At 45.6% G+C, this 14,151-nt stretch overlaps 1 protein-coding gene across 1 annotated transcript in view; it reads left to right on the top strand.

Annotated features, from left to right (window-relative positions):
* Positions 1–14,151, top strand: part of GSR (glutathione-disulfide reductase) — a 175,813-nt gene that overhangs the window by 129,595 nt on the left and 32,067 nt on the right. Inside the window, exon 11 of the mRNA XM_069237415.1 lies at positions 5,567–5,698. Coding sequence (XP_069093516.1) covers positions 5,567–5,698 — 132 coding nt within the window. The remainder of the gene's footprint in view (positions 1–5,566; positions 5,699–14,151) is intronic.

Here is a 14,151-nt window from a genome sequence, read left to right as displayed (position 1 = left end):
GAGATCTTCATTATCATCTAAGGACTAGTAGAGTCTCAACTTGTAGACCTGGGAGCACGTATACATTAGCCAGCGCAACTTGTTCTCCCTTTCAGCTCCCCAGTATCACTATATAGCGCCCTAGTGTGTCTCTTACCTAATTCAAAAGGGGAAGATTTCCTTCCTCCTGGTACCTCTAATGTAGCCAGCATGTCCCACTACCTTATATTTCCCCATTTCAGGGACAGGGCGGTTGTTCCGCTCATATGAGTTTCCTGAAGGAAAACTGTATCTGCAGCGTATCCTGAAATAACTTTAGTAATCAGGCCTCGCTTAATTTTATGACCTAATGCATTGACATTCCATGTCAGCACTGCAATAGTAGTCGTGGTCATGTGAAGACATCTCGACTCCTCTGCCCCGTTGTTAGAAATGGGAGTCTCTAGTTGGCAATGGCTTGCACCCTGTCCATGTGGGAGACTCTTCTTCCTAGTCAGGATAAGGGAGCCACACACCTAAGATAACTCCTGCTCACTCCCTTGCTAGCTTGGCACAAGCAGTCAGGCTTACCTCAGAGACAATGTGTAAAGCATTTGCACATAACACACAGTAATATGGTGAAAATGCTACAAAAGAACACCACGCCAGTTTTAGAAAAATAGCCAATATTTATCTCTGTAAAACAAGACCAAAACAAGAAAAATTCATTACACATTAATAAAGATATGAATTTTGCTAGAATTAACTTAAAAATACATGGGGCTACATGTACGTATATTTGGAATTGCAATTCCCTAATTGCGATTCCATGCAAATTGTAATTAGGGAATAGCAATTCCAAATGCAAGAAACTCCATTGAGTTTCTTTTGTGATTCCCAGTGGGTCGCAAATAGACCTTAATGAGGTAGGTCGCAATTTGCAATTTGCGACCCACTGGGAATCGCAAAAATCACAGGGATGGTGGCCTGCTGGTGTCAGCAGACCATCATGTCTGTGATTGCTTTTAAATAAATACTTTGTCCTCCAAATCATCCCTTCCTTCTTGTAGAACCTCATGGCTCTGGAACTCGTCTGATGTCGATGGAGGACCTCTACCACCTTCACCTTTTCAGTTTCCCCTTGGGCTGGAGAAGGTTTTTGCACTAATCTTTTGCATGGCTTACATCATCTTCTTGCCTCTTTCCATTCATTTGGGGCTCATTCATTTTGTCCTCTCTGTGGGGGTTGGTATCCTTCACGTTTGAGCCATTCCCATACTTATGTTGGATTCAAGAAAAAATGTGTATCTCCTCCCACTATTATTCGAAGCCTGATTGGAAAAAACAAAGCATATTGAATATTTAGTGTCCGTAAATGTCTTTTTACTGCCATAAAGGTAGCCCTTTGTTTCTGCACTGTCATTGTGTAGTCTGGATACAATGTCACCATGGCACCTTCCACTTGCTAGGGGCCATGTGTTTTGGCCTTAGGTAGTATTGTAGTATTGCATTCCTATAGTTTAGGAGTCAAACTACTGTGGCCCTTTGCAGTGCACCTGGTTTGGGTTCCCTTCCAGTCATGTGGTGTGATCCCTCCACCGTGAACCATTTGGAGGTCTTCCTTTCCATCGACACATTGGCCAACCAGTCTTTCCTAAATAAGTCCAGCGAGGTGCCTTCCACCTTCTCAGGAAACCGCACCACTCTAATAATATTCCTCCTCGCCCGGCCTTCCACACCTTCCATTTTCTCCCGAAGTATCCTCATTTTCTTTCCCAGTTTAGTTAAACTGCCACTATGTAATAGGATTGTCTGTCTTGTGAATGCCACTGTGGATTCAGTTTCTGCCACTCTGTCGACCAATTTCTTATGGTCTTCCTGCAGGATGCCCACATCCAGTGCTACAGTTTAAATTTTTTTCAATATTTCTGTGTGTGACTCTATACCTTTATCTGCCATCAGTTGGGTTGGGATGGCGTCTCTTCCCTGTCACCTTTTTCAGCTTCCCCTCAGGCCTGATGAGAGGTCTTTGTGCGCACCGTAATGTATTTGTCATGGTATCAAGCGTGATCAGATGTCTATTTGATCTATAATTGTGATCTGTAGCCCTACATATCCTGTGTTAGTTGACTATATGGATCAGGTAAAGGAGAGTTTCAGAGATCAGGGGCCACCTTGGTTCAGACTCCCACACCACTGCTTCCTGGGCACAAGCACCCTGTTGTGATTACAGAGTTCACTGTTGGAGTAATATACCCTTCAGGACAGCATTTACCTCATATGTCAGGTTGGAAGGGTGATTATATCCTCCAGCCTTTCCCGCCAGTCAGTGTAAATTGGCAATGTTCTGCCCCCTCCCTGGGCCACAACAGGCATCCTTCAGACCACTGCAGTGTTTTTCCTAATATGATTAATCTATCTGTGTGAGGAACTTTCGGAGGGAGGTGAAGTCTCCTCTCACTATTGTTGGGGATAATTCACAGAATTTATATATCCTCACAGAGACTCGCAGTGTATTTTGCCTGGGTTCGGAGTCTGTGCTCTCCTGCAAAACAGGGCCTCCAACAGGACTCCAGGGCCTGATCTGGACATTAGTTCTTCAGATTTCATAACGTTCCTGGCTTATGGTAGTCCCCTAATGCCATGCTCATCATCAGGCATTCAACAGTGTGTATATTGGCCCATGTTTAAGTGGGAGAGGAGACCAACTACACCTTCCCAGGTAAACTCCAGGATCCAGCAAGTCCCAATAATGGTTACATGTCCCTTCCACTGTGGGCCTGAGCAATGTTAGTGTTTCCCAGGGCGTCAAACCCAGTTAACGCCCCGCCAATTTAAAGTTTTAACTCTCGTGTCAGGAGAATGCCCAGGGTCACCCCAACTTGAGTGCAGGCTTTTGTGTGTGTGTTGCGAATGCCGGATTAGCAGCTGCAAGCGGGTTTCGGCAGAGCTCTTCGCCGCACTGTCCCAGTTCCCAGTGGCAATATTCTTGGGTTGCTATACCTCCAGCGATGCTCTTGGGAAATATTCTCTGCTCCCGTCGTTCCTTTGCAGTCTTTTTATAGGTTGTTATGCCCTTTGCATTAAAAGAGCCATTTGAGTCTTGGGGTTGCGGCAATTAAAATCTTCTGACACTGTGGAAGCAGCTCAACCTTGCTCTTCTTCCTCAGCAGTAGGTGGGGGCACTTAGCTACCTGGGAACCCCTAACGCCAACTAAGGGGTTTCCTGTATGCAGGATAAATTGTCTCGTAGCTGAATGACTGTGTTTGCCATGTGATGGTGATAGGGGTATGGTCCAAAGTATGGAAACGATGAACATCAACCCACATTGATTTAAAAAAACCAAAATGTTTTAAAACTGGTGTTCTAGCGACCTTTCTGACCCCACATAAAGAAGACAGAAAGACACCCCATTTATTACAAAAAAGTATTCCTTGATGTCTAGCTGCAGGGGTGACGTAAAACCCTCCCAGTGCCCCGCCTCCCACGAGGGGGCGGAGCAGAAATAATTTGTTAGCCTCTGGAATTTGAAAACGAGGACAACCCAATGACTGGACAGAGTGTCATCCCCACCCACTTCTTAAAGTTTAGTCCCTGGTGTCCTAGTGGGCTTATAGCCCCATAGTGTGGTCACTTTATGGTCCAAACCTGCCCATTCCCAGAGGGAGCATAAATATCGGATGACCTCATAGGATGTGTCACAATGTGTTATCCAGCTCATTGATTCTAAAAAATACTTCCAAGTGTCTAGTGGCTCTCTTCCCCCTCTGATGTAGGTAGATTGGGGCAATCCCACTAAATCTGTCTACCTGGAGAGCAGAACACTGTGTTGGCCCTCCGGGTAGAACAAGTGGTCAAGCTTGGGGGACTTTCGTTCAGTTCAGTTTCCCTGATGGTTGCGTGGTGTAGATCTCTGGATGAGCATTACAATCCTGTGGTGATCAACGAGTACGGACCCTCTAGGGAGATATAGCGCTGGAAAGAGAAGAGTCTCCCTTTTCCAACATTACCTCTCCTATTGAGGTCTGTGTGCTCGTCTGCTGCACTGTGGCCCCCAGGCGCAAATCAGACTGGAAGCTGGCTGCCTTTAAGTTCTGACTGCTTTTATTTCCACTATCAGTGACCTCACCGCACATGGCACACTGTGAGTCATTGACAAAAAAGAAAATATCTCTGCCCGAAGTAGTGGTACTTGAATTCCAATTAAAATGAATGTTATAAACTTATAAAAAATTACATAGTGTAGCCCTGTTCGCATGAGGAGCAGCATAGTGAAAGACTGCTAGAAACCAAGCTGGTTTTGTGAAAGTTACTATTGCGTCAATGCCTTGCACCCTCTGTACCCTGCACCAGTCTATGAAGCTGCAGTGTGAGAAAGGAGATAGTTGCACAATTACCTTTTGTCACTAGGACAACACACGTAACACCTCCGGTGCCACACAGTGATTAACATTTCTCTTCATATTCATTTGTTGCATTCTCCATCGAAGGTTTACAATTCTCCATTCTGCAACATACATATTTAGGCCCTGGCAGGTCTCCCACTATATACTGTACTGACCCAAAATATACAGCCTTTGTAATCTTGTTTCCACTGTATGATCTGGGTTGTAATCATGTTCTATCAATTAATTTAGTATGACTCTTGTACAACTTTCTAGGATGAGCAGTACACCTTGAGCCCAAATCTAAAACCTACTTTTTCACATGATTCTGGTTTGCCTCAGTGTGAGTTAGCATATTATGTGCACCATGCTTGCACTTGTTGGACCACTCCACGCATCCCCAAGTTGGTTCAGGGCCTGTGGTACAAGGTGTGACCATGCTGTTTAATGTATCGGTGTACTGCAGCAGCCCTGTCCTTTGACCACTAATCCATCACAACTTTGGAGACAATGGCTGCATGTCACAAGCTCTTCTTTTAGCAAGGCACATGACTGTCATCTTTGCTTCATTGATACTTTATGCAATGCCAGTATATGTGTCCCCCCTGCATACTTGATCCACAAAGCAAAGTGTTGATATTTTGGTCATGTAATGTCCAAAGATTTCTGTTCATAACTGGTTTGCAGTATCTCATGCTTTGCCTTATCAGTGATGCAGCATGTCAAAGTGTATGCTACCTCAAGCACCCAGTTGCCATACACCTAACAACTTCTAACAGTTGATCTTGCATGAAACTCAAGCAGCTACTGTTACAGTTGTTGACGGATGTCATCACATTTGTCCCTAAAAATGTGAAACCGACAGCATCTTCGAACCTACTATACGCTACATCACACAAAGAGCTATTTTCTTCGTGGAAACGTCCTAGATCCTCATGGCATTTGTTTGGCATGCAGTACACAGTTCACCAAAGGAAGCCGATGTATTCAGGAAAGACGCATTCACTCCAACCACGAACGTTCCACAGGACATTTAATTCTCATAATGGAAATTATCACTTTACTATTTTCAAACCAATCAGTGTCTGTATATATATACATATATATGTATATATATGTATATATATATAAATAAACCAAGCCAAGGGTTAATACATTCTTTACAAAACTAAATTGTGCACAAAGTTTCTTGTTTTGTTAATTTCATTCATGTTGGTTTCAGTGGCCATAGCTGCAGGAAGGAAGTTGTCACAGAGGCTATTTGAGGGACAGGAGGATTCGAAACTAGACTACAGCAACATTCCTACTGTGGTATTCAGCCACCCACCAATTGGAACTGTGGGACTCACCGAAGGTAGGTTACCACTTACAAGAGCCAAACGCCATAGTACTTAAACTTAGATTAGAAGATAATGTTTAAATTGTCCTCTTTCAAAGAGAAATCTGAGCACATAGTGCTCAGAAAATAAATGTACCTGTAATTAAGTATATGAGCTTCCATATATCCTGATTATCACTTTGCTATGGGGTATGGACTGTATGGTACAAACTGTGTGTATTCAATTTGATCATATTGTAACAAAACAGGAGACCAAGCTGGTTTGGCAGCACATAGGATTGGCCCTAACGTACACGAATTATGGCAAATAAAATGTGCAAATTCAAAAGTGCAGTAGTACTAGTCTGACTGGTGCTTAATGGATCAGTTTCTACTTTCCGAAAATCATGCGGGCTCCCAGGTAAGCTTTGGACTAGCACATACGTCGCTCAGATGTAAGATAAATGTTGCAATGAATGTGCCTACTTGTTTACTACAGTGTTTGGTTATTAAGTGAAAGCCAAGGAATTAAGTGATACCTTTAGTGAACCCAAGAGGCTCTATCCTTCTAGTGCACCCGTCCAAGGTTAGTACATGCAAACAGAGATGGCTCAGTTCCTTGACGCTTGGACGAGTGCCACCTGCATGGATGGTAATTCATTCGTCTCCTTTGAAAGACTAAGAGGTAAAAAGAGTGCTAGTGACAGTTTCTTGTTGTCTCTCCCCCCTTTTTGTGACCATTATGCAGACATACCAATCCAGGAGCTTTCTATATTAAACATCTTAGCTGTGGTTTCATTGCCATAGGAGTAAGCACCAGAACAGCTCAAGGATTGCAGAACTGTTGCAAAGGCTCATAATAACTTGATCAAGATGATGCATTCTGGATAGCCATTTGCAGTACAGATAAAACAAGTACTTAATAAGTCCAATAAGAAGCCATCTTTGTTTGAGACGGCAGCCATAGATTTAGTCAGGAAGTCAGCCTGCTTCACCATACCTCTGATCCCACAAATAGCCAGAACACAGCAGAATAAACAGATCCTGTTCTGGCACACTAATCCACTGTACAGCCCTGTCGAGTCCTGTCCAAACTGTAGAAACAAGGAAATTGCTACAGGTGAAACTGCCACCATGTAAGCTTGTACTGCGGGTCACCTGGGACACTGTACCCAGCACCGTGCCCCTGGTAGTTTATGATCAGCAGATAAACTCCACAAAGTGTCATATGATTTGGATAATACTGCCAAAATTCTCTTGTAAAGTTTAATAAACATTAGTTTCAATTTGCCACTCTCACCTGAATCCTAAATATCAAGGGTTCATTTCAAATTGTTTTTTTTTTTTTATTTCTGTTCATTAGTATGTCTCCACTCAGGTACATCATGAATTTAAAAACGATCATGTAGACTCTGTGATCAATATTACTACTCAATTATCATTACGGAACATCATCACAGTTGAACATTCTGAGTTCTGTTTCTCCTTTGTTGTGTTTTCTTATATAAGAAATAGGAGCATTGAACATAAAAAAAAGTCAACCCCCGATGTCTCCAACTATCCCCCTCCCCCACCTCAATTTCCCCCCCTTAACATGCCTGAGCGCGTAAAAAGAATATCTACACCTCACATTTCCATTAAATTCTGACAAAGTATTTTTTTTTCCTCCCTCAAATTGGTTATCGACCTAGATTGTGGATTAAATCTATGGGTTAAATTCTAATGCCATTTTCTCATTCATTATCCCCTCGTTGGGACTGTGGGGGGACCAATACTGATCGCCACCCCTGCACATCTCCTGACAACTCTTGTATCATGAGTCCCCATGCCAGCAACAATTCTGGTAGTTTTGCATCTCTAGTCATTTGTCTCATATGTATTTCTTCCACCCCTACCCACAGCCAGTGTTCCTTAGTTGGGATCTGATTACTCATCCAGTGAATTGCAATTCTTCTTTTAGCCATGGTAAGGCCTAGTACTGCGAATTTCCTGCTAAGTCTACGCTTTGGATCTCGGGGCAGCAAACCCAGGACACAGCCACTGACAGTCAGAGGAGTGTCCCACCTCGTAGTGCCCCTAATCTGATCTGTGACAGCCCTCCAAAACGTACATAACTCTCGGCACGACCAAAGCATGTGTAAAAAAATCGGCTTTCAGATCAAGGCATTTTGGGCATCTAGAGTCCTGTGTCGGGTAAATGATGTGAAGCCTTCTGGGTGAAACATAGGTCATATGTATTATGCGGTATTGTCTTTGTTTAAATCTGGTACAAACTGATACCCTCTAAACTTCCTCGTGGATTTGGGACCAATCCTCGGGGGGGGAGCGGTTTGCCCCCACCATCTCCCACTTTTCCTCTATTTTTAATTGTTTAACCAGTCTCTCCAATCGTAATGCACAAGTGTGTCACTAATTTACGCCCTCATGTCATGGATAACAAACAGTGGAGTGTCTGTGTGAGGTCTGGGGCCTCCAGGAATGTTCCCCATAGCCACCTTGCCATGGCTGCAATCTTTGTATATTGAAGAAACTGTCCCCTTCCTAGCGCAAAGGTTTCCATAGCGTCTTGAAGGTTATGAAAACCACCCATTTGGATACAATTCAGCTAGCGTCAAACACCCACCACGTTGCTAGCGTTCTATTGACATTGAGTGCTGGATCCGTGTAAAGGGGGATAGGATCTATAAATCGAGATTGGGGGCATAAGGGTTCTTCTGCAGAACCGTTTGTACAGTTCTCACCCATAGCCTCCACTAGGCGTATCACGTGGGTGCAGGTGGTCGGAAGCATCTCCTCTCCCATCAATAATAGTCCCAGTGATTTCCTAGCGTCTGTTGTGTGCGAGAGAGATCGCTCCCAATTCGGGTCCGGGTCATACCAACTCACCGCGTGTTGCAGCTGAGCCGCTAGATAGTATAACTCTAGGTTTGGCAATTCAAGACCGCCATGGTTTCCATCTCTTTGCAGTGTGTTAAGACTCACCCTGCTCCTTCGCCCGTTCCAAAGTTGGTTCACCAAGAGGGAATCCAATTTGTGGAATGTCTTCCACAGAATCTCATGGAAAGTGCCCTGCATAATGTGCAGACATCTCGGCAGCACCACCATCTTTATAAGGGCAATCTTGCCCATCAAAGATAATCTGAGTGTTCCAGAACTGGATGGATCTCTGCAAGCCGCCTATCACTCTGCCCATATTCTTTTCATAGTGGGAGGCTTCGTCCAACGTGATATACGTTCCCAGGTCTCGTATTCCAACCGTTACCCAAGGCAAGTCTACCCTCAGGAGTTGCTCCTCCAGGGTGCCGACCAATCTGCCCAAGGGGAAGAGGAAACATTTTGTTTTATTCACTCTGAGGTGAGAAGCTATTGCGATTGCCTCAAGCTCCGTCAGCAGCCTCGGACTACTTCCGCCGGCTGCCGCATATAGATTAATGCATCGTCTGCATAGAGGGAAATTATATGTTCCAGTGCTCCCACCCGAATCCACCAACCTCTGAGTTCCTGTCGGAGTATACAGGCCAGCAGCTCCATCGCAAAGATCAGGGGCGATAAAGGGCAGCCCTGTCGGGTACCCCGCTGAACCTCAGTTGCTGCCGAGACTGTGCGGTCTGTATGCATCCTGGCCTGTGGGGTCTTATAGAGAAGTTTTACCCATTTAATGTATTGTGGGTCCAGGCCCAAGGCATTCAACACCTCCCAGACGTACCTCCACCTAACGGTATTGAATGTCTGCTGTATATCCAAAAAAGGCCAGGGCATAATCTTCATCCTCCCCCTGTAGGGAGTGGATCATGAGTCAGTCAGCATATATTACGCAAAGTATTCCTGCGCGGAATGAACCCCGGCTGGTCGTCATGAACCAACTGTTGAGGAGAGGCAGCAAACTTGTCGCTAGTACATGAGTAAGTACCTTAAGGTCTACGTTCAACAGTCAAATGGGTCTGTAGGCACCCGGCTCGGCTGGATCCTTGTCTGGCTTTGGTATCACCACTATGAGGGCCTTTTTCATGGATCCCAGCTGGTGCCCTCTCTCCAAATTCGGCCGGGAGTCCATCGTGACTGGGAGATTTTGCTGATTTTAAAGCTCCTATGGCTTCTAAGAGTTCCATCCGGCCGATCGGTGCCCCCAGTGGCACACTAACCTCCGGGGTCAGTCTCGGAAGCGGGACTGTCTTCATGTAATTGCGCAGCCCTTTTTCCGCTCCGATTCCCTGGTCATCTGTGTAAACCCTCTGTAGGTGTGCCACAAATTACTTATTAATAGCCTGCTGTGGGTTTACTAGTTTTCCCTGTTCATCTCGCATTTCTATGAATGGCTGGGGTTGGTGTTCAGTCCTGATAATGAGCACCAGTAGGTGTCCCGACTTGTAGCCCTGCCGGTACCACTGACCTTGACCGACCGATCGGTTATGCTTGTCCAGCCGATCCCATAACTCTCCTACCTTCTGAAGTTTGGTATTCCACTCCGATTTTTCTATGTTCCCTGTCAATTGAGATTTTTCAAAGCCAGCTAATTTGCTTTCTTGTAGGTTCATTTGCTTAATCTGGTCTCTAAAGACCGGATCCTTAAGCGCTGGCGCATACAGGTGCCCTAGTGGTATCGGAGGGGGGGGGGGGCATGATGCGAGTACGTGACCAGCAGTGGTGAGTAGTCGGACAGGTACCTCCCCAGATATTGGTCCCAGAAATATTTTGTGCTTCTGATGCTTGTGTAAATACGTAATCCAAGCGGCTATATGTATCGGCTGCCGGAGAGTAACAGGAATAGGCCTGGCCTGGGCTGTCGGGTTCCGACTCTTCCAGAGGTCTATAAGCCCGAGACCATCCTGCAACATCCTCAGGGCCGTTGTTGCTCTTGGCTTAGTGCCCAGGTGTGGTGGGTTTCTGTCTATCTCGTCATTCAAAACACAGTTATAATCCCCTGCCACTAGGATCCCTGTGTCTGGGAATAGGTGTAGTTGCCCCAGCATCGCCCCAAAGAACTCCCCGTCATCCCCATTTAGAGCATATACATTCACTATACTCAGAGGCTGTGCGTCAAGCGTGCCTTCAATCAGTGTATATCTGCCTTCCTCATCATTGAAAGTTCTAGTGAGCCTAAAAGAGACCCCCAGAGCAACCCATAAGAGAGTCCCTCGTGCGTAACCAGAATAGGAGATGGCGTACAACTGGCCCCTCCAACGTCTTTGTAGGTACCGTATAGAATCACCCCACAAGTGTGTTTCTTGCAGCAAAGAGATCAATACCCCATACCTTTTCAGATAAGCATAAACTCTATTACGTTTGGCATAGTTATTCAACCAACAAACATCCCAGGTCATAATTTTGTAATCATTCTGTAGCCTTGACCTTTGTTTTGGTGGTGTGGTAAACAAGCCTTGGGGTGAGGTTCTAGTAATTGGCATGTCGGCAAGGTCAGTCCCACCCCTCCCCCTTAACAGCCCAACTTCAAGAATATAAGCATTGCTTTAAAAAGGGCAACCAAAAAGCCAGCCAACAATCCCAGCCCCACCCTCCCACGGGCAGTGACCCCACATACCTCCCAGCTCAACAGTAAGCAGGAGGGCAGCGAGTCCCATCCCACTGTAGTAATTCCTTCCCCCTAAATCAATACACTATTTAGTATGAAACTGTTAGATAAACAAAGTAACCAGAATGCCTGAGCCCACACCGGCACCAACTCCAGATGAAAGATCATCGCCTTGCATGAGCCAGCCCCCTTGTAAAACCTGCTATTTTTAATGCAGTCTGTCGGTATCAGCACCTCAAGTGTCGGCCCTTCAAGTCACTCATTGAGAGTTAAGTTCCATCCCGTCCTTTACAACTTCAGCCGTGGCTATCAAGTCGTCCATCTTCCTCTTCTCCGTGCATGTCCTGTGTCAATGTGAGCGTTGAGAAAGGATTTCTAGTTGTTAGATGATTGGAGTCTGCTATCAATGTGCTGTTTCCAATACGACTATTTTCCCCATAGGTTTGTCCCCCCTCTCAGGGGTCAGTTGGGAGGAGGGTATTCTGCAGTTCTCTGCACATCAGGGATCCTTATTTGGGCGACCAGTCAGGTTCCGATTGGGTAGAATCTGTTTCAGCCCTTTGGAGTCCATCCATTCTGTTGCAGCTTGAGGGGTCTCAAGAACAGTACTCTTGTCACATGTTGCACTTTCAGTCTGGCTGGGAAGATTAAGTTATACCGAATATCATGCTCCCTTAACCTATGCTTGACTCCAAGGAAACTGTTACGAAGATCTTGAACTTTTTTTGTATAGTCTGGGAAAATATGAATCTCCCTGTCCTCATACTGGGGGGGAACGTGTTGTGCTGGAGTATCACGTCTCTGTCCCTATGATTAAACATTCGGGAGACATTTGCCCATGGGGGAGCCTCTGGGTTGGGGCAGGGGGCAGAGTTCTATACGCTTTTTCAATCAAGAACAAATGCAACAGTCCGATTGATTTCAATGCTTTTGGAATCCACTCCTCCAGGAACAGCTCAGCCGAGGGTCCTTCTGCCCTCTCTGTAAACCCCAAGAAGCGCAGGTTATTCCTCCAGGAATGACCCTCCGTGCCTTCGACTCGGGCCGCCATTTGTGTCGCTTCAGCTTGGAGCGCTTCCACATTGGCTTGAAGTGTTCAGACTTTTTTTTTAAGTTCAATGACCTCCTCTTCCGTGGACATGACTCTTTCCGCCACTTTGCGCAGGTCGAGTATCAAATGATTAATGTCTATGGCCATTGTGTCCATTTTCCCTTCAAGTGCCAACCCTCATGCCGCATATGGCTTCCAGGATTTCATGCGTGTCTTGTGTTTGAGGTCTGTCTTCCGCATTATGAGGGTCCTCTGCCCTTCGGTCACTTGTTCCTTGGCCGGGGATGGTGTATTGCACTATTTTGTTTGATTTTGTCCCCCTCTGAGGTTTACCTTTTTCCATCTTTCTGCGACTCCCCGGTATGTGTCAAGGAGACCTGGGTTCCTGGGTGAAACTATTGATATTGGCGCATTATCCCCTTGCTCCTTACTTTTTTCCAGGACTGTGCTTTCACATCCCGCTATGCCAGTCCCTTCACTCACCACAATAGGTGGGTGTATGCTGCGATACCGTTTCACTATTTCTTCAGGAAGTAGGAGGGGAGGGGGGGGCCCACCGAGTTTCTGTATACTGCAGGGTGGGGGAGGAGCTCTTATTTTTTGTGCCAGTGCTTACTGCTAGGTCTCTTGTCTACCATTTCTGGACCATTTCGGGTCCTGTTGGGTAAAGGTGTCCCAGTGAAAATGCAAGCCAGGGGGGCCCCGTCTACCATCGCCCGGCGTGAGCCATGATATACTCTTCGACAAGGGTTTGAATTGCAGGATCAGTCACTCCACAGGCCCATCCAAGGACTGGGAGCCCCTTGTCCCCCAGCCCTCCCCGCCCTACCTCCTATTCGAGCATCAATGCTTTTCTTCATGCCCTTGGGTCCGGGCCTCCTTGTGGGGGCACGCCCCTCATTCTCTGGGAAGTAAGGCTGGTCTCCCGCCGTATCCGATAGTCACCCTGCCGTGGTGCTTCGCTGGTCTGATAAGTCGACTTGAGCGGATCTCTCCGAGTGACGATCTGCACAAAAGTGTTTTGGAATTCTGCATAGTAACTGAATGGAGGTTTAGCTATACCACTGTAGCATATTGGTCGCTACCTTTAACAGACCTTTTTCAGTTGGTAGGTTGGCCCAGCAAAATGATACGTAACTGGGGGATTATGTCATGGGATTCTTGTGGCTCAGCTGTTATCTGTCTCTATGTACACTTAGCTAACTTGTGTTGGATGACCTCTAAGAGTTTAATTATCTATTATTGTAGTGCAGGGGTCTCCAACCTTTGTTGTAGTAAGAACTACTTATGTTTAATGAAAATCTTTCTGAGCTTCTAATATTATTAGTGTTGTAATAGTGACCACATCAGACAAGATTACATTGGAGGCCACATCATTCAAAACTATCAGCAGTGATCACCTTAATGCATCATGCAGGGTTACCGCAAGTAATATAAAAGTGCTTTATCAATTTGCAATGCCTCTACATAGGTCAGACATAACAGCCGTAGCGTAATGCCCTGGCACTAAAGGCTTAATAAGTCTACACAATGCTGCATGGTTTATCACTCAAATATTAGCCTTAAATATAACACCACTTGAGTTTGTAAAGCATGTGTGCACCCTGAAGGTATAGTGGTGCTGAAATAAGAATTGTTTCTCAACTCAGTTGGACACATTTTCTTCAACAAGCAAAAGCTTATAATTTAGTAAGTTAGGTTGCATACGGGCGAGCTAGTCAAAGGTAGCTCATGAGCTGCATGTTGGAAAAGTCTGTTCTAGTGAGTATTCCCTTGCTGCCCTGTTATTTGGTGATGTGTTCCCTTGGCCTCATTCTCTAAGTGACTACTTGTCCATGACTGTTAACGTTGGTTGTGCAGAACTAGAGAAGTCTCTGCTGTGGGACCGCTTCTTATAATGCTCTGCCA

Source organism: Pleurodeles waltl, chromosome 1_2 (genome assembly GCF_031143425.1).
Source record: "Pleurodeles waltl isolate 20211129_DDA chromosome 1_2, aPleWal1.hap1.20221129, whole genome shotgun sequence".
Taxonomy (NCBI): domain Eukaryota; kingdom Metazoa; phylum Chordata; class Amphibia; order Caudata; family Salamandridae; genus Pleurodeles; species Pleurodeles waltl.
This window is presented reverse-complemented; position numbering and strand designations above follow the sequence as displayed.